This window comes from Oncorhynchus clarkii, chromosome 5, assembly GCF_045791955.1.
Source record: "Oncorhynchus clarkii lewisi isolate Uvic-CL-2024 chromosome 5, UVic_Ocla_1.0, whole genome shotgun sequence".
Classification (NCBI taxonomy): Eukaryota; Metazoa; Chordata; class Actinopteri; order Salmoniformes; family Salmonidae; genus Oncorhynchus; species Oncorhynchus clarkii.
Window position 1 is genome coordinate 65643555 of NC_092151.1, and position 26861 is coordinate 65670415.

General features: G+C 42.0%; 3 protein-coding genes across 6 annotated transcripts; 2 read left to right on the plus strand and 1 right to left on the minus strand.

Annotated features, from left to right (window-relative positions):
- Nucleotides 1-3153: 3153 nt before the first annotated feature.
- LOC139409238 (ankyrin repeat domain-containing protein 29) lies at nt 3154-9364 on the plus strand. 2 transcript variants are annotated; one of them, XM_071154111.1, is made up of 10 exons: nt 3154-3424; nt 4383-4493; nt 4995-5093; nt 5369-5467; nt 5673-5771; nt 7769-7867; nt 8039-8137; nt 8363-8458; nt 8626-8724; nt 8836-9364. In XM_071154111.1, exons 1-10 carry the CDS (start codon nt 3413-3415, stop codon nt 8917-8919), a joined length of 897 nt encoding a protein of 298 aa, XP_071010212.1. In that variant the 5' UTR covers nt 3154-3412; the 3' UTR covers nt 8920-9364. The 2 variants fall into 2 exon arrangements, with proteins under 2 accessions (XP_071010212.1, XP_071010213.1); XM_071154112.1 differs by having other exon boundaries at nt 3188-3424; nt 5402-5467.
- Nucleotides 9365-10753: 1389 nt separating this feature from the next.
- LOC139409239 (vacuolar protein sorting-associated protein 4B-like) lies at nt 10754-18808 on the plus strand. Its single transcript, XM_071154113.1, has 11 exons — nt 10754-10965; nt 11283-11394; nt 13142-13292; nt 14998-15059; nt 15227-15346; nt 15512-15668; nt 15826-15974; nt 16172-16253; nt 16460-16679; nt 16845-16985; nt 17361-18808. The coding sequence occupies exons 1-11, from the start codon at nt 10945-10947 to the stop codon at nt 17460-17462; spliced, it is 1317 nt and encodes a 438-aa protein (XP_071010214.1). The 5' UTR covers nt 10754-10944; the 3' UTR covers nt 17463-18808.
- An 842-nt stretch (nt 18809-19650) lies between these two features.
- Nucleotides 19651-25897, minus strand: LOC139409242 (pleckstrin homology domain-containing family B member 2-like). Of its 3 annotated transcripts, none has more exons than XM_071154121.1 (7): nt 25673-25897; nt 24598-24646; nt 24181-24333; nt 23963-24065; nt 23815-23854; nt 21768-21882; nt 19651-21595 (listed from the first exon to the last, which is right to left on the minus strand). In XM_071154121.1, exons 2-7 carry the CDS (start codon nt 24632-24634, stop codon nt 21453-21455), a joined length of 591 nt encoding a protein of 196 aa, XP_071010222.1. In that variant the 5' UTR covers nt 24635-24646; nt 25673-25897; the 3' UTR covers nt 19651-21452. The 3 variants fall into 3 exon arrangements, with proteins under 3 accessions (XP_071010222.1, XP_071010223.1, XP_071010224.1); XM_071154122.1 differs by lacking the exon at nt 25673-25897 and adding an exon at nt 25316-25493 and having other exon boundaries at nt 20116-21595; XM_071154123.1 differs by having other exon boundaries at nt 21549-21882.
- Nucleotides 25898-26861: the final 964 nt, after the last annotated feature.

Sequence of the window (26861 nt, forward strand, 5' to 3'; positions counted from 1 at the left end):
GTGTCTATGAGTACGTGTATAAAATAACATATAACCTTCTTGTCGTACGACACACCGTTGCTCCTCTTCCATGTTTGCCACTCTGATGGCCCCTGCACCTCCTCATCCGAGTCTGACGCCACGTGGAGAGGATCAGACAGCAGTATAGAGAGCAGCACAGCTCTCCCCATGAGGCTGGCCCATTGAACTGGAGGGATGAATGATCAGAGTATAGTATTTCACCAAATGTGTTCTGTCGTAAATTACTTTACTGCAATTTATACCATTCTGGAGAGAGAATTCTATGGACACACTATAAATGCTCTGAGATTTAGAATGTAATGTTATAAAATCAATGCAATCAAGTTAGACTAAATGAATGTCAATAACCTGGCACCACCTGCTGGAAAGTTGGGCTGTCTTGTGTTCATGTTCTGAGACTAATTCCACACTCTGACCGTGACCGGTCATCACCACCTCTTTCATTGTCTGTGATGAAGGGTGTGCTCCCCACGGGCCTGTCTGAATCCCCATCACCTACACACAAGAGGGACGTGCCAACAGGGGAGAAAACAACCCTTATTAGACAATCCCAGGTCACAGAGTGTAAACACAGTATGTCACTATTCAAAGTAGCCTACATCAGAGTTTTTTGACACTCCTCACAACAATAGCTTAGCGGTGCCAAGAAAATATGTTGGTCTACTCGAAATACAGCCCATCTCTAAAAACCTGCCAATTACCTACAATTAAACAGATACAACAACACCTCACGGCACAACGTGAACTGTGAAGAGAGGCACACACAAACACACACGTAAACATACTCTAACACACACTTTACACACACACATTGGAGTATTGCACATTGTAATTGTTTTTATTCTGTTTGGACACCAGGAATGATAGCTGCTGCCTTGGTAGCAGGAGAGCAGCTAATGGGGATCCTAATAAATACTAAAACATTATGCACCCTGATATTTGTGTCGGGCTGTGCTTTTATGTAGGCCCAGGCACCCATTGCATCATTGAAGCTTGTGCTTATCTTCTGAATGACTAGCGTAGCCTGTGAAAGTCATGTTTCTTCTCCCAAAGTTTGTCACAAACTAATACCTTTGAAACAGTTGTGGCAGCAAAAGCTGCTTAATATGCAGGCATGCAGGGTAGCATGGGTCACAGTACAGACACTCTTGTAAGATCTGAGTACAGGTGTATGGCTGAGGACTGGATGGAGTCAAATAAGTTTATTCAACGCAATGAATGGATTAGCCATTAAGAAAACAGATAGATAATTAGTTAGGTAAATAATTAAGTAAACACAGTTCTTTCCTCAAACACAGATTCTGCTTGTAAATGCCTTATGTTTTATATTTATTTAACTAGGCAAATCAGTTAAGAGAAAACTATTATTTTCAATGACGACCTAGGAACAGTGCCTTGTTCAGGTGCAGAACAACAGATTTTTACCTTGTCGGCTCGGGGATTCGATCTTGCAACCTTTTGGTTACTAGCAACACATCTGCCACGCTGATCCTCAACAATGGAGCTCCCCAGGGGTGCGTGCTCAGTCCCCTCCTGTACTCCCTGTTCACCCACGACTGCATGGCCAGGCACGACTCCAACACCATCATTCAGTTTGCAGACGACACAACAGTGGTAGGCCTGATCATCGACAACGACGAGATGGAGGAGCCTATAGGGAGGAGGTCAGAGACCTGGTGGAGTGGTGCCAGAATAACAACCTATCCCTCAACGTAACCAAGACTAAGGAGATGATTGTGGACTACAGGAAAAGGAGGACCAAGCACACCCCCATTATCATCAGTGGGGCTGTAGTGAAGCAGGTTGAGAGCTTCTAGTTCCTTGGTGTCCACATCAACAACAAACTAGAATGGTCCAAACACACCAAGACAGTCGTGAAGAGGGTACGACAAAGCCTATTCCCCCTCAGGAAACTAAAAAGATTTGGCATGGGTCCTGAGATCCTCAAAAAGTTATACAGCTGCAACATCGAGAGCATCCTGACTGGTTGCATCACTGCCTGGTACGGCAATTGCTCGGCCTCTGACCACAAGGCACTTCAGAGGGTAGTGCGTACGGCCCAATACATCACTGGGGGTAAGTTGCCTGCCATCCAGGACCTCTACACCAGGCGGTGTCAGAGAAAGGCCCTAAAAATTGTCAAAGACCCCAGCCACCCCAACCATAGACTGTTCTCTCTACTACCGCTCTACTTCTCAACAGTTTTTACACCCAAGCCACAAGACTCCTGAACAGATAATCAAATGGCTACCCTGACTATTTGCATTGTGTGCCCCCCCAACCCCTCTTTTTAGCTGCTGCTACTTTTGGTTTATCTTATATGCACAGTCACTTTAACTATACATTCATGTACATACTACCTCAATTGGGCCGACCAACCAGTGCTCCCGCACATTGGCTAACCGGGCTATCTGCATTGTGTCCCACCAACCACCCGCCAACCCCTCATTTACTCTACTGCTACTCTCTGATCATCATATATGTATAGTCACTTTAACCATATCTACATGTACAAACTACCTCAATCAGCCTGAATAACCTGTGTCTGTATGTAGCCTCGCTATCTTTATAGCCTGTCTTTTTTACTGTTGTTTTATTTCTTTACCTACCTATTGTTCACATAATACCTTTTTTTGCACTATTGGTTAGAGCCTGTAAGTAAGCATTTCACTGTAATACCTGTTGTATTCGGCGCACGTGACAAATACACTTTGATTTGATTTAGTCCAACGCTCTAACCACTAGGCTACCTGCCGTCCATTATAGCCTATATTAATGCAATGAATGGCTAAATATATAATTAGTCAGGAAAATAATCCTACACTAACGTTACCTTGAATAGAACAAAACCTTGTGTCATATATAAAACAATAGCCTATGTTGCCTCAGTGTAAGCCAACTACTATCTTGGTGTTAATGTATATGACTACTACCCACAAAATGAAACTGTAACAGAATCAAACTCAATGCATTTGTTTAAACAAACGACTTCAATTAATTGATTCAGTGAGCAGACAGAGGGCCACACGGAATTGATTCAGTGAGCAGACAGAGCGCCACACGGAATTGATTCAGTGAGTAGACAGAGCGCCACACGGAATTGATTCAGTGAGCAGACAGAGCGCCACACGGAATTGAGTCAGTGAGCAGACAGAGGGCCATACGGAATTGAGTCAGTGATCAGACAGCGCGCCAGTCTGTGTGGCTGGAGCGGCACTGCAGAGGATATACACAGGCTGCGTGTTGTTTTTCCTTCCGCGCGCCAACACCCCGGGAGAAGCCACAACAAATAGTCCAAACAAATACATTTTAGACAGTTATTATAGTAATATAAGGGCATCACAATTTTTTGCATACGCAAGAAAGATGAGTCACGAATGAGGTCTGCAGGATGTCGTTCAAGGTAATCTCCACATTTGCCTGATGTTCTGCATAGGCTACTCTAACCAAGCTTGAAATGAAAAGAGAGTAGCATAATCAACTCACTACGAATGTTAACTTTCTTTGCGGCCATCGCTCATAATGTGTAATGAATAGGTTTCAATGATGAAGAGTATGCGCGTGTAATCTGCAGGCGGCTTGCACGCAATAATTATGTATTTATGGAAATTAGATCTGCTGCTTGACCTTCAGTCAGAGTCCTGCCCTTTTGACCTGGCTAAGATTAGGTTGTCATGTCACTAGAGTAGAGTGACAGGTGTTGAGGTAGTTGATCATCATCTGGTCATGAACAGCCTACCATTGCAGACCATGCCCCACCCACATGCAGTATTTGGAAATATCCACCAGAAATGAGTAAATCCCAATTTCTATTAACTTTGACACTTTGAACTGTTTGGCCCCATTGAATTACAGTCAACTTACTGTTTCCATAAAGAGGCCTCATTATTGCAGTAGAGTATTTCATACTTATCTTTCAAACCATTTAACTGGACTTGGTTATTATTTGATTGACACATGATACAATGTATTATTTTGTCTTGTCTGTGTTAGGTTTACACAGATTTATTTGGACCAATGTTGGTGGGTGGGAGCTAGACTGTTAGAGACCACACAACCAGACCAGAAACCATACAACCACACCATACACAATGCAAGAGCATAATCAATGTGTGTGCATGTGCAAAAAGCCTCTGTCCATATTGATTCATATTGATTGTGAACAGGAATTGCCTGACTGCAACTCATTTGAAATGGTTATGTCTATAACCGCCATTGTCTGATCAATACTAAACAAATTGCATGCCAAATTTGGAATTCTGAGATGATACTGCAGATCTGTTACCTTTTATTCTGATTACAGGTCTGTTTTCTGACACCAATGTCTAGTTGATGTTGTATCATGTGTGTTTGTCCTGCAGAAGGAGACTCCCCTTGCTAACGCCGTGTTTTGGGCAGCTCGTAAGGGGAACTTGGCCCTGCTTCAATTACTGCTCAACAGTGGTCGTGTGGATGCCGACTGCAGAGACAGTGTACGGACACTGCATGCCCTGGTGGCTCAGCTGCACGCTTTACCCATAAACCACCTGTGGTAGGAGAGAAAGAGAGAGCTACAACCCTTCTGTCTGTCTCTGTGTGTGTGTGGATGTATACATGTCTTAATAATGTGTTGTAAGTCCACTTATGTGCTTGCTGTTTTCATGTGTGTCACATCTAATTGTTTATTGTTGCATGGTATCTGAAATATAATGCTTTGTCGAGTCTCCGCTGACAAGTTCAACTATGTTTCAGCAACTTTCTCTAGCGATTATGGCATGTGAATGATTGGAAAGAGCATCAGGCAAGGAGTGTTATTTTGGAGGGGTGTGTGTGTAATTAGATTGTCTTGAGGAGAACCAAAACACTTGCAAAACTTTAAAAAACATGTGCACCATGTTTATTTCCTGTGCAGTTTTAATGACGTGTAAACAAGGATCTGACTGGACTTAAGGACTGAGGTGTTGATTGATTGTGATGCCTCGATCTCTTTCCAGTTTGGCACCACAGCCCTGATGGTGGCGTCCTACAGCGGCCACTATGACTGTGCCAGGGAGCTGATCATGCAGGGAACTGACATTAACCTGCAGAGAGAGGTACGGTAGATGACCACTTTAGTACACTTTGCTGTCATTATAAGACTTACCTCGGTTTTAGTGTTGCTCGTTGATAAACTGCAACCTTCCACTTTTCCATAGAGTACACAGTTCGGTGGTTGAAACGGTCGGTGCATTATTGATGTTGCTTTGAGACTAATGTGGTCAAAGTAGAAATCAATAAGCAGTAAAGATGTTTTGAATCATTGCGAAAATGTGAACAGGTATGTCCGTTTAAGGTCTTTCTGACATTGAATGCATGTTTCTACCCTCAGACAGGCTCCACTGCCCTCTTCTTTGCTTCCCAGCAGGGACACAATGAAGTAGTGAAGCTGCTCTTTGAATTTGGTGGCTCAACTGAATTCCAGACAAAGGTATGCTGTGTCACCTACTTGGAGACAGAGAGGGAGAGAGAGAGAGGGAGATTACAGTGAGAGAGAGTCAGAGGACATCAGGGGGAGACGGACAGAATATACTGACAGCAGTGATCGAGTGTTTGATGCCTGCTGTGTTAAGTCATATTCCATGGGCCAGTCACTCCAGGATATGTGGCTAATCTGTATTCTCATGGTTTGGCAGGACGGTGGCACAGCCCTCTCTGCAGCCTGCCAGTATGGCCACTCTAAGGTGGTGGACACTCTGCTGAAGAACGGCGCCAATGTCCATGATCAGCTGCATGTGAGCATCCCTAACACCTCTCACACACTGTCTGTTCTTTTCCACCACTCCTTTTCCCTGCAGAACCCCACTGACAGTGTCCACTGCTGTAGTCCACAAAACAACAAAATCACACAAACTCATGTTACCGCTGAGTCAGACATGAGATCCATTTTGTTTTATGCACTGTTAGGGCTGGGTGATATGGTCAAAATATCACATTACAATATTTTCAAAATGGTTGATGGTATTTGAGTTTACATTTAGCTAGCTAACAATAAGAAATAAAATATAATAATACAAACATAAAGTAAATGGCAGTAGAATATAAACATTTTAGCATAAGTATAATACAGGAAGGCACAATTTATAGTCATACAGGGCATTCGGAAAGTATTCAGACCCCTTGAATTTTTCTACATGTTGTTACTCTACAGCCTAATGGATTAAATTCAATGTTTTCCTCATCAATCTACACACAATACCCCACAATGACAAAGAGAAAACAGGTTTTTATAAATGTATAAAAAATAAAACACAGAAATACCTTATTTACATAAGTATTGAGATACAGTGGGGCAAAAAAGTATTTAGTCAGCCACCAATTGTGCAAGTTATCCCACTTAAAAAGATGAGAGGCGTGTAATTTTCATCATAGGTACACTTCAACTATGACAGACAAAATGAGGAAAAAAATCCAGTATGAGACTACAAATTGAGCTCAGGTGCATCCTGTTTCCATTGATCCTCCTTGAGATTTCTACAACTTGATTGGAGTCCACCTGTGGTAAATTCAATTGATTGGACATGATTTGAAAAGGCACACACCGGCCTATATAAGGTTTCACAGTTGACAGTAACCTGTTAAAGCAAAAACCAAGCCATGAGGTCGAAGGAATTGTCCGTAGAGCTCTGAGACAGGATTGTGTCGAGGTGCTGTCCTGGGGAAGGGTACAAAAAAACAATATGCAGCATTGAAGGTCCCCAAGAACACAGTGGCCTCCATTATTCTTAAATGTAAGATGTGTGGAACCACCAAGACTCTTCCTAGAGCTGGCCGACAGGCTACACTGAGCAATCGGGGGAGAAGGGACTTGGTCAGGGAGGTGACCAAGAACCCAATGCTTACTCTGACAGAGCTCCAGAGTTCCTCTGTGGAGATGGGAGAACCTTCCAGAAGGACAACCATCTCTGCAGCACTCCACCAATCAGGCCTTTATGGTAGAGTGGCCGGACAGAAGCCAATCCTCAGTAAAAGGCACAACCCGCTTGGAGTTTGCCAAAAGGCACCTAAACAAGATTCTCTGGTCTGATAAAAACAAGATTAAACTCTTTGGCCTGAATGCCAAGCTTCACGTCTGGAGGAAACCTGCTACCATCCCTATGGTGAAGCATGCTGGTGGCAGCATCATGCTGTGGGGATGTTTTTCAGGGCAGGGGCTGGGGGACTAGTCAGGATCGAGAGAAAGATGAGCGGAGCAAAGTAGGTCCTCAGACTGGGGCGACGGTTCCACTTTCAACAGGACAACTACCCTAAGCACACAGTCAAGACAACGCAGGAGTGGCTTCTGGACATGTCTCTGAATGGCCCAGACAGATTCTGGACTTGAACCCGATTTAACATTTCTGGAGAGACCTGAAAATAACTCTGCAGTGACACTCCCCATCCAATCTGACAGAGCTTGAGAGGATCTGCAGAGAAAAATGGGAGAAACTCCCCAAATACAGGTGTGCCAAGCTTGTAGCATCATACCCAAGAAGACTTGAGGCTGTAATCGCTGCCAAAGGTGCTTCAACAAAGTACTGAGTAAAGGGTCTGAATACTTATGTAAATGTGATATTGACATTTTTTTAATGATGATACATTTTAGAATAAGGCTGTAACGTAACAAAATGTGGAAAAAGTCAAGGGATCTGAATACTTTCCGAAAGCACTGTTTTTCATAGGACAAGCCATACAGTGCATCGCTTTGTCATTTACTTTTCTGATGTGACATGTTTCTAATATCATGTTTTAGGATGGTGCTACTCCACTCTTCCTTGCTTCCCAGGAGGGTCATGTGACTGTCATACGTCAACTTCTGTCATCTGGAGCCAAAGTTAACCACCCTAGGGAAGTGAGGCCACACTCCCATACAATAATAGAGGACCTCAATAGAGGGACTGACATCTTCATCTCTCGTCTCACCCTCTTCCTCCTTTTATTTTATCTCCATGTAACTTTTCTCCCCTTCTGTTCCTCCTCACTCCACTCCCTACCGTACCCCCCCCCCCCCCCCCCTCTCCAGGATGGCACAGCCCCCCTGTGGATGGCAGCCCAGATGGGACACAGTGAAGTAGTGAAGGTTTTACTTCTGCGTGGTGCAGATCGGGATGCTGACAGAAAAGTATGTAGTCCTTTAGCAACCCAGTCGGTGCCCAGTGGGTTGACGAAGACAAGATGATATTCCTCCATGTGGTTGCTTTATCTTTCAAATCCTCTTTCGGGTTTACTCGTGGAAAATACATTAAAAAATACATTAATATATTAAATCAAGTCATTTATTTAAATGACTTTCTTTGTGTAAGTTTTGAAATGTTAATGTATCTTGTTTCTTTTGATCTCATTGAAGGACGGGTCAACTGCACTATTCAAGGCAGCTTTCAAAGGACACAACGCTGTCATTGAGGAGCTCCTCAAGTTCTCCCCTTCATTGGGCCTTCTCAAGGTAGGATAGATCAAGATAAAGCTTGCGCTTTGGCATCTCCTGACTTGCCATAAGTAGTTTTTATTCAGAAGTATATTGTGAGACATTGTATTGTAAAACATTTGCAGTATTTTAGTGATAAGAAACCGCTGTTAGTTACAAGTGTCTTAACTGTTTCATTTTTCCAGAATGGTTCCACAGCCCTCCACGCTGCTGTCATGGGTGACAATCATAAAAGTGTAAACCTTCTGCTGGGGGCCAACGCAGACTCCACACTACCCAACAAGGTACATCACTGTAATGTGAGCTAGGGATAAGAAGGAAAGCAGAAGAGGATGCATTTCAGGATGTCTTTCAGGTTGATCATTTTTTCATGACTGGTTATGTTTTCTTTGCAGAACAATGAACTGCCAGCAGATCTTACAAAGAGCAATCGCATCCTGAGGGCTCTGCGACCGCACATCTTAAATGGAAGTAGTTGATGACAACCCTAGTTGTCCATGGTTAGACCATGACCGCAAACCTTAGACTATGGTTGTTTTATGGAGAGAAATGCTCTGAGGGCTCCGAACTACAGAGAACAAACCAACAGGATTCAGTCACACAACAAAAATATTAATATGGTGCTTGTTTTCAATTGCAGCTTCAGACAATGTTATTTGGAGTAACCATAACTGGATATAGCTAAAAGGATGGTTATATATGTAGCCTACTACAAAAATGTATCCGTTTGTGGCAATAGTTATTTTGCCATGTGTGCCCTTACCTTTGAGGTGTTGTTATAACTTTGCTGTATAGTTTCTGTTTATAAAACGTTTTATCCCAGGTGCTGTAATATTTCTAAATATTTAGCCTTTTTTTTCTTCCATATTAATAAATGTAAACTGTAAATGTGTTAAATAAAATAGGAATGTGAAATAACTGTCATATTTTGTCCTGTGACTCATTCAATAACATGTTTTGGGTCAGCCTTTGGAATCACTTCAATTGCCCTGGGGGGTACGAACAAAGGATCCGATTCGGGAAAGCTGTATTCCTGGTCGTAATGCTGGTGAGTTACTGCCGCTCTGATATCCAAAAGTTATTCTCAGCTGTATGTAATAAAACAAAATATTTTCTGGCCTAATAATATAAGAAATAACACCAAAAAAATGAGGGCCTAGGGGCTAGAAGCACAGCTGCCCTCTGTGCCATTTTCTTCTGGTGCCAGGAAAATAACCTCTTACTCAATGTCAACAAAACAAAGGAGATGATCGTGGACTTCAGGAAACTGCAGAGGGAGTGTCCCCCTATCCACATTGACGAGATCGCAGAGGAGAAGGTGGAAAGCTTCAAGTTCCTCAGCGTACACATCACTGACAAACTGAAATGGTCCACCCATACAAACAGTGTGGTGAAGAAGGAGCAACAACGCCACTTCAACCTCAGGAGGCTGAAGAAATTTGTCTTGGCACCTATAACCCTCAAACTTTTACAGATGCACAATTGAGAGCATCTTGTCGGGCTGTATCACGGCCTGGTACGGCAACTGTACCGCCCGCAATCGCAGTGCTCTCCAGGGGTTTGGTGCAGTCTGCCCAACGCATCACCGGGGGCAAACTACCTGCCCTCCAGGACACCTGCAGAACCCGATGTCACCGGAAGGCCAAAAAGATCAATAACAACAACCACCCGAGCCACTGCCTATTCACCCCGCTATCATCCAGAAGGCGAGGTCTGTACAGGTGCATCACAGCTGGGACCGAGAGACTGAAAAACATCTATCTCAAGACCATCAGACTGTTAAATAGCCATCACTAGCACATTAGAGGCTGCTGCCTATATACAGACTTGAAATCACTGGCCACTTTAATAAATAGAACACTAGTCACTTTAATAATGTTTACATATTTTGCATTACCCATCTCATTTGTATATACTGTATTATATTCTACTGTATCTTAGTCTATGCTGCTCTGACAGTGCTCTTTCATATATTCTTAATTCCTTTACTTTGATTTGTGTGTATTGTTAGATATTACTGCACGGTTGAAGCTAGAAACACAAGAATTTCGCTACACCCGCAATGACATTGCTAAACATGTATGTGGCCAATAAAATTCGTTTTGATTTACTGTACTCACCAAGAAACAGAATCCTTGCAAATCTGTCTGATCTTGGTAACCTTATTTCTAGCATATACAATGCACATACATGTTTATGGTTTGTTAATCAGAATTTCAAAGTACAGATAAAAATAGGCTGTGAAATTGACCGCATGAAATTGACAGTAAAGGGTCAGAAAAAGCTTTTACTCGTCTCCTTTCTGTTGCTGTCACGTGTACATCCATAGGCGGAAGTGACACTCGACATCTTGATGCGGAAGAGATTCCGAACAATTGAAGATTTCACCAAAATGATAACAAAACACTAACCAAAGCTAATAACGTCGTGTTGTAGCTATTGTACGTTGATCTATTGAGACTAGAGTAAAGTTTTATTTTGGCAATTGTACGTATCCAGCAACCATGGCTAATAACAATTTACAGGTGAGTGAGTGTCCAGCCAGGACAACAACAAACGAAATTAGCCAGCTAGCTAGGCTTGCTAGCTAACACTGTATTCAAGTATACTGTTGTTTCAGGATGGCGTTAATCCTTAGATTTGTCTAGTAAATATGACTCTTGACGCGGGTGCGTGCGTATGTGAGAAATGTTTCATTATTTACTCATTTCATTTTGACATACCATTCTAAAATAAACTACACCAAATGACAGTGATATCTGGCAGAACAAGATGTCATGCAAATGCCCTTCCCTCTTTTGTTATGACTCTTCTATAACATTGCCCATGCATTGTGTTACAGAAAGCCATAGATCTTGCAAGCAAGGCTGCAGAGGAGGACAAAGCTAAAAACTATGAGGAAGCTCTCCGGTTGTACCAGCATTCTATTCAGTACTTCCTTCATGTTGTGAAGTGTGAGTTGTCTTATATCTAAGTTCCACTTGCTGTTTACAAGTCTTAATTTGATAAATACACTGCAAACACAGAACATCCACATACATTGTTATTCTATTCACTTTAATTTGGTAATATACACTCACATGCCAGTTTATTAGGTACACCCATCTAGTATTGGGTCGGACCCCCCTTTGCCTTCAGAACAGCCTGAATTATTCGGGGAATTCTACAAGGTGTTGGAAATGTTCCACAAGAATGTTGATCCATGCTGACGCGACGGCATCATGCAGTTGCTGCAGATTGGACTTTGCGTCACCATGGACCAACATCCCTGTGGCATCCCTTGTAGAATTCCCCGAATAATTCAGGCTGTTCTGGAGGCAAAGGGGTGTCCGAATCGGTCTAGGTGGGTACATTCATGCTGCGAGCAGCCCATTCCATCTAATCTCAAAGATGCTCTATTGGGTTGACGTCTGGGGACTGTGCAGGCCACTCAAGTAAACTGAACGTGATGTCATGTTTCAAGCAGTGTTTTTCCACTACTCAATTGTCGTGTTGGTGATCACGTGCCCACTGGATACGCTTCTTCTTGTTTTTAGCTGGTAGGAGTGGAACCCTCTGTGGTAGTCTGCTGCAATGGCCCATCCGTGACAAAGATTGACGAGTTGTGCGTTCCGAGATGCCACCAGAGACTGCACACTACTTTTGCACTGCGCTGTTATTTGTCTGTTTGTGGGCCTCCTGTTAGCTTGCACAATTCTTGCCATTCTCCTTCAACCTCATCAACAAGCTGTTTTAGCCCACAGGACTGCCACTGGATGTTTTTTGTTTGTCGCACTATTCTCGGTTAACCTGCACTGTCGTGCGTGAAAAGCCCAGCAGGGCAGTCGTTTCTGAAATGCTGGGTCCGGCACGCCTAACACAGATGATCATACACCGATAACACCACGCTGAAAGTTCCTTAGATCACTAGTTTTGTCCATTCTTTTTATTTTAATTTTACCCCCATTTCTCCGCGATTTTGTGGTATCCAATTGTTAGTAGTTACTATCTTGTCTCATCGCTACAACTCCCGTATGGGCTCGGGAGAGACGAAGGTCGAAAGCCATGCGTCCTCCGAAACACAACCCAACCAAGCCGCACTGCTTATTAACACAGTGCGCATCCAACTCGGAAGCCAGCCGCACCAATGTGTCGGAGGAAACACTGTGCACCTGGCGACCTGGTTAGCGTGCACTGCGCACGGCCCGCCACAGGAGTCGCTAGTGCGTGATGAGATAAGGATATCCCTACCGGCCAAACCCTCCCTAACCCGGACGACGCTAGGCCAATTGTGCGTCGCCCCACGGACCTCCCAGTCGCGGCCAGCTGTGACAGCGCCTGGGCGCGAACAGATAGCACTGCGCCACCCGGGAGGCCCAGTTTTGCCCATTCTAACGTTCAATCAAACTAACTGAATGCCTCAATGCGTGTCTGCCTGCTTTATATAGAAAGCCACGACAATCACTGTCTGTAGGAGCAAACCATTTTTGTGAATGGGGTGGTGAAGCTAATAAACTGGCCGGTGAGTGTATGTGTTCACCTTTGATCTTAAAGTTTGGAATGAACTTGGAATGACCACAGGAGGACCTCTGGGTAAACATAAATAATTTCTTAAAGAAACTGTTTTAAAAGTTTTCACTTTCACATTAAATGCCCGAAGTGTGAGGTGACTTGGGGCATAATGTGATGTGACAACCTGTGGTCCATTTCCTTTTCCTATAGATGAGGCCCAGGGAGACAAGGCCAAGCAAAGCATCAGGGCAAAGTGTGCAGAGTACCTGGACCGAGCAGAGAAGCTGAAGGAATACCTTAAGAAGAAGGAGAAGGCTCCTCCAGCCAAGCCTGTCAAAGAGTCTGGGTCTGATGACAAAGGGTGAATAGGGCTGTGGTGGTCATGAAATTATGTCAGCCGGTTATTGTCGTGCAAAAGTCTGCCGGTCTCACGGTAATTGGCTGTTAATTAACATAGGATTAGCATTTCCAGGCCTCCATGCATACAAGCCACAGATGTGTGCTTTTGTAACATCTACTTTAAAATAAAAAAAAAGTATAATAAATCAACTTAATATACAATAAATCCATTATTTATTTTAGTCAGGTTTAAAGAAACAATATGATATGAAGTAAATGTATTTCAGAAGAACAGAATATGAGTTGGTCTACTGGCCTACAATGTAATCTTGTCTTTACTAATATGTAAAACTAGTTTTGATTTAGAATGGCACATTTTTAAATGGGCAGAAAAAGGGAAAAAAGACATGGCGAACATAGGCCGCACGCTTTCCCAACGGTTAGTTTTGTAGGCTACTTTGGTTTTATAATGGAGCATGTGCTTGATATGAGCAGCTGGGAAATAAGAGAACACTTATTTCACTCCACGCATCAACCCCTGTTTGAAGTATGTGGACACCTGCTTGTCGAACATCTCATTCCAAAATCATGGGCATTCATTTGCTACTATAACAGCCTCTACTCTTCTGGGAAGGGTTTCTACTAGATGTTGGAAAATTGCTGCGGGGACTTGCTTCCATTCAGCCAGATCGGGCACTAATGTTGGGTGATTAGGCCTGGTGCGCAGTTGGCGTACCAATTCATCCCGAAGGTGTTCGATGGGGTTGAGGTCAGGGCTCTGCAGGCCAGTCAAGTTCTTCCACACTGATTTTGACAAACCATTTCTGTATGGACCTCGCTTTGTGCACGGAGGCATTGTCATGCTGAAACAGGAAAGGGCCTTCCCCAAACTGTTGCCACAAAGTTGGAAGCACAGAATCGTCTAGAATGTCATTGTATACTGTAGCATTAAGATTTCCCTCAACTGGAACTAAGGAACCTAGCCCGAACCATGAAAAACAACCCCAGACCATTATTCCTCCTACACCAAACTTTAAAGTTGGCACTAAGTATTGGGGCAGGTAGTGTTCTCTTGGCGTCCGCCAAACCCAGATTCATCTGTCGGACTGCCAGATGGTGAAGCAAGATTCATCACTCCAGAGAATGCGTTTCCACTGCTCCAGAGTCCAATGGCGGCGAGCTTTACACCACTCCAGCCGACGCTTGGCATTGCGCATGGTGGTCATAGGCTTGTGTGTGGCCATGGAAGCCCATTTCATGAAGCTCCTGACGAACAGTTATTGTGCTGATGGTTTTTTTCCAGAGGCAGTTTGGAACTCGGTAGTGAGTGTTGCAACCGAGGACATGCGATTTTTACGCGTTAAACGCTTCATCACTCGGCGTTCCCATTGTATGAGCTTGTGTGGCATACCGCTTCGCGGCTGAGGCGTTGTTGGTCTTAGACGTTTCCACTTCACAATAACAGCACTTACAGTTGAGCGGGGCAGCTCTAGCAGGGCAGAAATTGACAAACTAGCTTGTTGGAAAGGTGGCGTCCTATGACGGTGCCACGTTGAAAGTAATTGAACAGCCCTAATTGAGCATAATGAATCCTGAGATGCGTTATAATCCTCACCAATCCTTCATTTGGTTCTGATTCTTTAGTCTTTTGGACTGTTTATATAATTTTTGTGTGGCCTCCTTATCAGTACAGTGAGGTCAAAACGACTTTGCTTTTTCTTTTGCAGGAATGAGAGTGATGAAGGTGAAGGTGACCCAGAGAAAAAGAAGTTCAAAAATCAACTCTCGGGTGAGTTATAGCATCAGCTACTTCCCTTTTCAGCATTTTTTGTGAGGCTCATACAAGCTTTAATGTTGCCTTTTGACACTGAATCTGCATTTGATTTGTATGAAAATAATGTATATACGTCGTACTACATTTCACCCACTTCTATCTATCTACTATATGTCTTACAGGTGCCATCGTCATGGAAAAGCCAAACATCAAGTGGAGTGACGTAGCTGGGCTTGAGGGTGCAAAAGAGGCCCTTAAAGAAGCTGTCATCTTGCCCATCAAATTTCCTCACCTCTTCACAGGTATGGATTATGTAATTCAATCAACACATAACATTCTAGATAATAACGCATGTATTGTGACTTGCAGCAATGCATCTGAAGAGTAAATAGTTTGTCTTGGATAGTATTAACTATAGAAGTCATGTAATTAAATAATACATGAGTATGTTTGTCTTTGGTGTCCAGGAAAGCGGACTCCATGGAGAGGGATCTTGCTCTTTGGCCCTCCTGGTACAGGAAAGTCTTACCTGGCCAAGGCTGTGGCCACAGAAGCCAACAACTCCACCTTCTTCTCTATCTCCTCATCTGACCTGGTGTCAAAGTGGCTGGGGGAAAGTGAAAAGTGAGTGATGGGGCAAACAGGATGGGCTATGCAATCAAATCAAAATAGTATATGAAGGATATTGCTCATACATACCCATCTCTATCCTCCTCTTCATTCTTCTCCCACACCACCCATTGGTCTCCTATTTACTTGCCGCCATTCTTTCTGTCATCAGGTTGGTGAAGAATCTGTTTAGCCTAGCCAGGGAGAACAAGCCCTCCATCATCTTCATCGATGAGATAGACTCTCTGTGTGGCTCCAGGAGTGAGAACGAGAGTGAAGCAGCCCGCCGCATCAAGACTGAGTTCCTGGTCCAGATGCAGGGTGAGAGTTTACGCAAAGCTTGGCCTCAGATCCTGTTTACCTTGTACCTTGAGTAGTGACACAACTGCTTCGTCCACTGTGTCGTTTAGCACTGAACCTTTTTCTTTCTAAGGTATCACCAAAACAACACATTTTTTGGCTTTCCATTTGACTGAACCAGCTGTCTATTTTAAAGTGTTTTCTCTCTCTTCTCCCAGGTGTTGGAAATGACAATGATGGAGTCCTGGTTCTAGGAGCCACAAACATCCCCTGGACATTGGACTCTGCTATTAGGAGAAGGTCTGTGTATATTTATCTTTTGATGATCTCAAGTCCTTTATGTTATTGTAAAGATGTATTATTCCTTGGATATTTACCCATTGACTCTTGTTAGACAGATTGTTAAAGATTAGAACTAAAGAATGAGATTCCCTCCTGTCACTTGATGCATCACCATATGTCATTCCCGTATTAGATATCACAGCTGTCGTGTTTCTGTGCCTCAGGTTTGAGAAGCGGATCTACATCCCTCTGCCTGAGGAGCACGCCCGCTCCTTCATGTTCAAGCTACATCTAGGCTCCACCCCCAGTGAGCTCATTGAATCAGACTATGTGACCCTTGGTAAGAAGACAGAAGGCTACTCTGGAGCTGACATCAGTGTCATCGTGAGGGACGCCCTCATGCAGCCAGTCAGGAAAGTGCAGTCGGCCACTCACTTCAAACGGGTAAGTGACATTCAACAGAGGCGGGGCTCAACTAGGTGCAGCAAATCTTAATTGATTTAATTTTCAGCATCTAATAGTTTTGAAGGAAGCATTGAATGCTCTGTCAATGAAATGTCAGTAATCACAAATCCAGTTCCGTCCATGTCTTCTCCTGCATACACCCAGGTCCAAGGATCGTCATGGAACCATCCCAACCTCGTGGTAGACGACCTCCTGACCCCATGCTCACCAGGAGATCCAGACGCCATAGAGATGACCTGGATGGATGTTAATGGGGAGAAACTCATGGAGCCTGTTGTTTGCATGGTGAGAAGAACCCCAAAAACATATATTTTTTTGAATATGAGGGAACAAGTATGTGATGCTAACTGATTGGACTGGGATGATACCTGTATCGTGATTCTCGTTAGTATCGTGGCAAGGAAACAAAACATGAAGCGGATGTAACTTTTTTGGGGGAAAACAGCCCTAATGTTGGGAACAAACATCATTATGTTGTCATCCAGAGTCACATTTTAGTTATGTTCCAAGCTATATCACACTATATTTTACATACAGCAGGTTTTTAATATCCAAACAAAGATTGTTTGATCTGCTTCGCATTTTCATTTTTGCAAAAATATTGAGATACTGGTATCGTCCCAGCCCTACTAATTGACCTTTGTGATGTGCTGTTTACAGGCTGATATGCTGAGGTCACTGCACAACACCAAGCCAACCGTGAACGAGCAGGACTTGGATAAACTCAAGAAGTTCACAGAGGACTTTGGTCAGGAAGGCTAACACTCAACCAGATAATGCAAACCCAACTTTCCTTTCTCTTGTCCTTTTCCTCCACTGGTTCTCAGGCTTGTATTTACTATTCTACTTTCTCTCCAAGTTACAAAGGGGTTTCATGTATGTTGATTTGTTTGCTTATTCTGCTAATACATACCCATAGTACATTACTTTTTTCTTTTTTTTACAAAGCCAGATAAGGTTGATTAATGTTTAAGATGGTGATGGTCTCAAAGAATATGGATTCAAGCAATGTATTCAGAATTTATGCTTTAAAACACTAAAGTGTCTGTTTTTGCCTTGATGGCATCAAACTAACAATGCATGGTGCATTACAGCAACTCCTCCAAAAGGCCTTTACTCCTTGAAGTACATCTATGACTTGACAAGATAGATGAGGATTGCAGGTTTTGTTGTACTGTATGGTGTTAGGACCTAGTTAGTTTACTTGACTAGGACCTAGTTAAACTTGAACTTTAACTAGGACCTAGTTAAGTTTTTATTTATTTATTCATGTTGTATCCAAGAAGGGCTAAGTCTGTAACGTTCACTCTGCGTTGGTGGAGTAGCACTCATTGAAGCGGACCATATCATGATTAAATATCAGCAACTTTAATTTGATTTCAACTTCCTTTCATTGTCTTTTTTTGTACAATATTCATATGATTTTGCTGTAGGCTGTTTTTGAAAGAAGGCATTAGTCTGAGTTCCTTGCTCTTCAACAGCAAGTAAAAGTACTTTGGGATGGGTGGGTGGGGCTATGTTATAATGAAATAAAACCCATTGATTGATCTGAAAGATGAATCAGTAATTGAGTGTGCAATAATGTTTGGTCATTTTTTTAACCTGTAGCCCTTCAATTGTACTTCATACAGTTTTGCCCACTTCAAATGTTTTGTACAAGTTGTGCCTTGAAAGAGAATCAATGTATATCCTCTCTCACTTACTACTAAAGCCGATGAAACTTCAGACACCCTATGAAAGAGACACATATTCAGACAGTTACTTACTTATGATTGTATACAGTTCTTTCTATAACCTGACTTAACACAAAAAATGCTATAAATCTCAATGTACAGTATAGTCATTCATTCTCATTTGAGCTGTTCACAAATATTGTCTGGTCACTGGGATGAGATTAGTGTAGCGTTGAACAATGCTGAGAAGGGAGGGGTTTTTCTTCATTAAAGAAGAATGGTCATTATGTTTTCTTTTGAAAATACTGTTAACATCTATGGCTGTGGGGTTTCCTTAGAAATATATATTCAGGTTTTTTTTCTGGGATGTTCCAGAGGTATCCAGTTGTGTTCTAATCTTGGTGTATATGTAAATAAAAATATTACTTATTGAAATTACTGATGTTTGGTTTTACTTTACACATCTTTGGATGGTTGTATATTTCAATACACTACCGTTCAAAAGTTTAGGGTCACTTTTCAATTTTCTTGTTTTTGAAAGAAAAGCACATTTTTTTGTCCATTTAAAATAACATCAAATTGATCCGAAATACAGTGTAGACATTGTTAATGTTTTAAATGACTATTGTAGCTGGAAACGGTAGATTTTTAAAATGGAATACCTACATAGGTGTACAGAGGCCCATTGTCAGCAACCATCACTCCTGTGTTCCAATAGCACGTTGTGTTAGCTAATCCAAGTTTATCATTTTAAAAGGCTAATTGATCATTAGAAAACCCTTTTGCCATTATGTTAGCACAGCTGAAAACTGTTGTCTGATTAAAGAGGCAATAAAACTGGCCTTTAGACTAGTTGAGTATCTGGAGCATCAGCATTTGTGGGTTCAATTACAGGCTCAAAATGGCCAGAAACAAATAACTTTCTTCTGAAACTCGTCAGTCTATTCATGTTCTGAGAAATTAAGGCTATTCCATGCAAGAAATTGCCAAGAAACTGAAGATCTCGTACAACTCTACTCCCTTCACAGAACAGTGCAAACTGGCTCTAACCAGAATAGAAATAGGAGTGGGAGGCCCCGATGCACAACTGAGCAAGAGGACAGGTACATTAGTGTCAAGTTTGAGAAACAGACGCCTCACAAGTCTTCAACTGGCAGCTTCATTAAATAGTACCCGCAAAACACCAACATCAACAGTGAAGAGGCAACTGCGGGATGCTGGCCTTCTAATCACCAAAATAAAAGCTAGACAGTCAGAGAGCATTGAAAATGTGAAAATTATGGCAAGATGACTATTTATTTGCAAATTTTGATGGCAAGGAAATACATCACTTTTCAATGCGTACCTCCGGACGTCATTGGAGACAATGTGTCCCACCCTGATTTGACACCCCTGATATAGCGTGTCATTCACAAAACACTGGGATGTGACCACAATGCATAAGAGAGTAATATTCTGATATTAACAGTGGTGCGAAATACCAGGGAACGGTGTTGAGACAAGCGGTTTGTCCAGAGACCCAACATACAAGGCACTGTCATGCCAAAATGTGTAAATAATCTAGGGAATGTGTGTATGAAGTAGTCTACATTTCATACTAACTGGCACTGTTATTAATTTGCCCTGGACTATGTTAAGAGCATATCATGGTTAAAAGTTATTCGTTTTTCAAACACCATGTGACATCAAGCGGCTCCCCTTGAGCCAAGGTGAAACTCAGACGTTGCTAGGATTCACAAATAGTTTCCATAGTGAATTCATGTGGATTTAATAATTTAATAAGTAAATTGTTAAAATGTCATACAATCGCTAAAGAGCAATAAACACTGCATTAATTCTGCATAACAAAACGCTTTCCATTTGAAATGTAAGGTATAATGGTTTTGTGATTACATGAAAGCAGTTTGCCCCATAAAGCTCTACTTCATTTGATATCAAATAAATATAATCTGTTATCAATTATTGTATACAACGTTCATGTCTAAAAAGGAAACACAATCTAGTATTCCAAATGTCTGTACAAGGTGGTGTAAGAGTTAAATAAGACTTTGAAATTGAATATAAAAGGTGAAAAACCAGTGGCTGATGTGTTCAGCGACAAATAGAGGCCACTCACATGTTAACTAATTAACATATCCAGTTAAACAAAGAGCACATCATGTAATGACTCAATAAATATCCATAAATATCATTAACATGAAAAATATACATATTTAAAAATGATTTTAGGAGTGGAGTAAAGTCAAAACAATTGAAATGTCAAGGAGTATCATTCAGTTGTCTGTTGTATAGCAGCTTTAAATGTAAGATTAGCCTGGATGTTTGTGCATACTCTAGTTTACACATGCATCTCCTCCTCACCTCTCACATGAGGTGAGATAAAACAAAAGACATGGTTCAACAGCTGACAATGAAGTAATAAGAAAACCAAGCAATAATCCTAGAGCATAAATCCTAGATTCACTTCCAAAAATATCCAATATCCTTCCATGTTCAAGGAGTGACAATAACCAAATAAAGGCAAGTGAAATCTCAAATGCAAAGTAGATGAAAAATTTGTGAAAAGCCTCATAAGGACATTGGATTTAAGACAGATGTGTAAAGTGAAGAATCAGGATTTTACAAGCTCAGGCATGTTCCAATAAAAAAACTCTAGTCCCACTCTTAATGACCACTCTACTATGAGGCATCAGTTAGAAGAATTTACATTTGTGAGACCTGAAAAGGATAAAAATAAGTTTAAATATATCAAAACCTTTTCTTCAGATGTGCATAAAATATCACATAATTTGTGTTTCTTCAAACAAAAAAAGGCAAGCTGCAAAATAGCTACTGTGCCTAATAGAAAGCGCTATGGCATTAATATACATCAAAAGCTTTGGTAAGGGCACAAAAGGAGTAATTTACTGGCACATCACAATCAAGCCTCAGAGGTGAACATAGCCCAACCATCACATACATGTAACTCCTCCATCTCTGTCACATGGATACAGAAATGCAGCTGCAGTGCTGCAAAAATGTGGGAATGGTGCGTGTCAGTTAGGGATAGGTATCGTTGTAAACTGTTCCAATGAACACACTAGAAGACAAACAGAGACCCAATAGCCAATCCAGTCACAGCTCCAGCGAGCATACTGAGAGCCACGTCTCCTCCATCATCACGTTGACGCTCGTGAACAATAACCTGGTCCATTCCTTGTGGATCCCTCATAGGATATGCTCCTACAGACCATGGTGGGAAATATGAACTGCGGTTAGAATGGTGAAAACGTCTATATTGCTAAAATAATAATTGAAAGATTACATCCATTAAAAGAATGAAGAAACATTTAAATCAATGTAATTATCAATGTAACCTTGCAGACTTAAAAGTGGGCATTCACCCAGTGCGTACCTTGGTACTGATAGGGGTATACAACCGCATTAGGCTGCCCATCTGCTGAATAAATTATCTGTGTGCCATGAGGAGGACCTGGGGCATAGCCTCCATAAATGTCCGGGACATAAACCTTTTGGAAAGGCAGAAATTACCTGTCACAATGGGAGAGTACCACCACCACCACCACCGTAACTAGAGAGCATGTATCCTAAAGCACAATATATAACAAACACCATGTTATATAGATGTATTATAAACTAAGGATTTACAATGGTTTGACTAAATCAAGGTAAGTACACTGAACAATTTTTTTAAAACGCAACATGTAAAGTTTTTGTCCTGTTTCATGAGCAGAAATAAAAGAACCCAGAAATGTTTGAAATGCACAAAATGATTATTTTGCTCAAATTGAGCAGAAATGTCTTAACATCCCCGTTAGTGAGCATTTCTCCTTTGCCAAGATAACCTGACAGGTGTAGCATATTAAGAGGCTGATTAAACAGCATGGTAATTACACAGGTGCACCTTGTGCTGGGGACAAAAGGCCACTCTAAAATGTGCAGTTGAGTCACACAACACAATGCAACAGATGTCTGAAGTTGAGGGAGCGTGCAATTGGCATGCTGACTGCAGGAATGTCCACCAGAGTATTTAATGTTAATTTTTCTAGCATGTCGTTTTAGAGAATTTGGCAAAACGTCCAACAACCCCAGACCATGTGTAACCACACAACCCCAGGACCTCCACATCCGGCTTCTTCACCTGCGGGATCATCGGAGACCAGTCCCCCAGACAGTTGATGAAACTGTTGGTTTGCACAACCAAAGAATTCCTGCACAAACTAGCAGAAACCGTCTCAGGAAAGCTCATCTGCGTGATTGTCGTCCTCACCAGGGTCTTGACCTGACTGCAGTTTGGTGTCGTAACCGATTTCAGTGGGAAAATGCTCACCGTCAATGGCCACTGGCACGCTGGAGAAGTGTGCTCTTCATGGATGTACCCCGGTTTCAACTGTACCGGGCAGATGGCAGATAGCATCTATGGCGTCATGTGGGCGAGCGGTTTGCTGATGTGAACAGAGAGTCCCATGGTGGCGGTGGGGTTATGGTATGGGCAGGCATAAGCTACGGATAAACACCACAATTTAATTTCATCGATGGCCATTTCAATGCACACAGATACCGTGAAGAGATCCTGAGGCCCATTGTCGTGCCTTTCATCTGCCGTCATCACCTCATGTTTCAGCATAATGCATGGCCCCATGTCGCAAGGATCTGTATACAATTTCTGGAAGCTGAAAATGCCTTAGTTCTTCCATGGCCTATATACATTCACCAGACATGTCATCCATTGAGCATGTTTAGGATGCTCTGGATCGACATGTACGACAGCGTGTTTCAGTTCCCGCCAATATCCAGGAACTTTGCACAGCCATTAAGAGGAGTAGGACAACATTCCACAGGCCAATCAACAGCCTGATCAACTTTATGCTAAGGAGATGTGTCACGCTGAATGAGGCAAATGGTGATCCCACGAGATACTGACTGGTTTTCTGATCCCCACCCCTACATTTTTAAAGGTATCTGTGACTAACAGATGCATATCTGTATTCCCAGTCATGTGAAATCTATAGATCAGGGCCTAATGAATGTATTTCAATTGACAGATTTCCTTATATGAACTGTAACTCAGTAAAATCTTTGAAATTGTTGCATGTTGCGTTCATATTTTTGTTCAGTGTAAATGTCAAGACAGAATTCCAAGTGAAATAGCATAAGACACTGTGCCACACTGACTGCTCAAAGTATATTCACAAATGTAAAGGATAGGCAGCAGGCTCACATGTACTTATTCAGAATACAGAGGAGAGGCAGAAGCAACAATCTTCTGCGCAAAGTCAATCTGAGGATGAGCGACCACCTAAAATATAGATAATCTCTATGGAATGTTTTGTATGGAATGTGAATAAAAAAATATACAAATCTATTAACTAATCTAACACGGTCAATAAGAAGACTGGGATATGAAGGCTGAGGGTCTTGGCAGATCAGTAGAAACTCACAGAGCTGACTCTGGCATCCTGGAGAGCCATGGTCCATGCACTGAAACAACAATGGGAAAACAAGAATTGACATGACTTATCAGCAGGCTATCCAATATAGACACAACTAACCACAGTAATATTGATTACAATGAGAGAGCTGTCTTACAAAACATCATCTGCACTGTCTCCACAAATGCTGATGACCCGTCCGTCTCTGCAGACTATCTGGAGCAGGGCATTTTGACTCCTGCCCTCTGGTGGGTTCAGATCTATTGACAATGAAAATGTGAATGGAACAGGTGATTGATGGGTTGGTGCAGATAAACTATCCTAGGTCTAGTTGAGAGGATAGGATAGAAAAGTATAACAGATGTAGTCAAGTACCTTGACATGCAGTTGCACTGCGAATGTTAATGCTGTCCACTCTCATGTGGATCCCATCCTCCATATCTCGCCGGTGCTGGTCATCAAAGAATACCAGCCATCCATCAGACCACAGGTCAAACCAGTTTCTCTTCCACCGCCGCAGAATAGTGCCTGCATCAATTGTATTAAAAATATTGTAGCACTTAGTGCAAACACAGGTCTAAGCCCCAAAGTCAAAGAGCAATGAGGTCCTTGTGATATGGAAAAACTCCATGAGGAAATTCAGTGAAGTATCAGGAAGAAACATTCAACTATAGAAATCAAACTTATTCTTGACCACACCTAGTACCTGTTACATTGGTAGTTGGAAACATGACAAGCATGATGCATGGCTAACAGGTTTCTGACATTTGTGTGCTGTACAGCTCCACTTACTCTGCCGATGAAGGAAGCCACTTTTCACAATCGACATCCTTAGGTCACTCTGAAAATAGAATACATAGAAAAACATGCTTACTGCATATAGCGAAATCCATTTAGCTCAATTGGCCTTCCTAAACCATCACTGATCCCTATCTAGTTAGTTACTGTAGCTGATTTAATCAATAAATCGACTGGTCCTTAATTAGAATGATGGAAATTGTAGTTTATATCAGTTCTATATCTACGATTATAAACTGGGTGGGTCGAGCCTTGAATACTGATTGGCTGACAGCCGTGGTATATCAAACCGTATACCACAGGTATGACAAAACATGTATTTGTACTGCTCTAATTATGTTGGTAACCAGTTTATAATAGCAATAAGGCACCTCGGGGATTTATGGTATATCGCCAATATACCACAGCTAAGAGCTGTTCTTATGCACGACGCAACGCGGAGTATATACCACATCCCCTTGTGCCTTATTGCTTAATCACAACACACACCGCCTACACCAGAGAGGAAGTTTACTATATTTATCTAAAATCATTGTTGACAGTGTCGGGTATGCTAACTAGCTAAGTTAGTACTGTCTGTAACGTTACCAAGCTAGCGGACCTATTTACGTTGGCATTTGACCCTTTGGTTATTAAAACTATAACGTTACTTTGAAGTTTGTGCTGACAATATTTCTGGAGATTATAATATGACTAACGTAAACTCACTCACTTTTGTACATCGCCTTGGTCCGTACAATTGACCTTATTTTAGCGCCCCAAAAATGTAATACTTCCAGATCAACTGTAATGTCAATACCGATGTAAAGCACAATTTCTCCCCTTTCCAATATAATTCATGCCGAGACCTCCACGCTGCCCGTTTCTGCATGATTGAAGAAGGCAATGAGCTCCTTCGGGTCTTTTTAAAAATGGCGGGTGGAGAAGCGAAACTAATGCGTGGTTGTGAGGAGAGGAGATGTGTGGGAAAACGCTTTTTTTTCACTCGATCTGTCCAACTTATCACCTTATCGCCTCTAAAATGTAAATAAAACAATATAAAGAGTTTATATAATGTGTCATTACATACCTATTTGAAGGTTTGTGTCGAATTTGAATCGGGTTTTTAGGGCGGTGCTAAAGTGATCTTAGAAGTAAACAGCGGCTTTGAGAGTGACGGTCGCTTACAGTGATGACGCAAAAAATGACTAGGTATCCCCCTTTACTGTCCATTTCTTGTTTTTAAACGATGAGAGAAGTGCTACACCTGGTGGAGAGCGATTGTAAAAGACAGAAATAGTTGCTTATTCTTGACCACACCTAGTACCTGTTACATTGGTAGTTGGAAACATGACAAGCATGATGCATGGCCTAACAGGTTTACGGCATGACACGTCACCATGTAACGGAGGGTCAGTTTTTTCAACTTTTCTCCAATACTATAGAGCCATTACCATGACGATCAACGCTTAAATAGAAACGTTGTTCACACCCCAGATTTTTAAGTCAACACAGTCCCATTAGTTTTCTTTGCAGCCTCGTTTGAATGTCGCAGTTGCGCACATTTGTACGGAATGGGGTGAGTTTACGTTACACATTCCATACTTGTATCTAAAATACTAATTGTGGAACGCTGTTTTCAAAGCCCTGAGACGACAAACTTAGCTAACTGCCTCGTTTTGAATGTCATAATCAATATCATTCTTCTTCTGTGGTTTTTATATGGTGGTTGCATAATCAATAAATTGACCGGTCCTTAATTAGAATGATGGGAATTGTAGTTTTAAAAAGCGTGGCTCCCTTGCGTGGCAGTGGGAGAAGATGGAACGAGATGAGTTTTGGCCGACATTGTGCAAATGTTCTCATCGATTAAATATTTGATTTCTGTTCCCAAAACTAAAATATGTTATGAACAGAGTGGACTGTAAGGTTTGTAGACTATACCAGTTTGCGAAAGTTAAAACATATTGTGTTGTGTAGAATGAGCGCAAGCGCGAATTGAGTTATTGCACACGCAGAGTAGAGGCGTTCTTTAACAAAAATATGCAAATAATGCTAGACCGCGCCAATAGAATCTCGCTAGCTCGTGCTTGGCTCTTGCACACTATGATTAATTTGCTCCCGGCCAGTGTGCCAGTGGAAACGCCAAGCGGATGCTTCACATTTATACATTCGGTGAAATATCTGTCTCATTGTTCTTTCTATCTGTGGTAAAGAGCTGTCACGACGTGCTGATGATCTGTCTCCCTCATTCACCTGACTCAGCCAATGCTGGACTA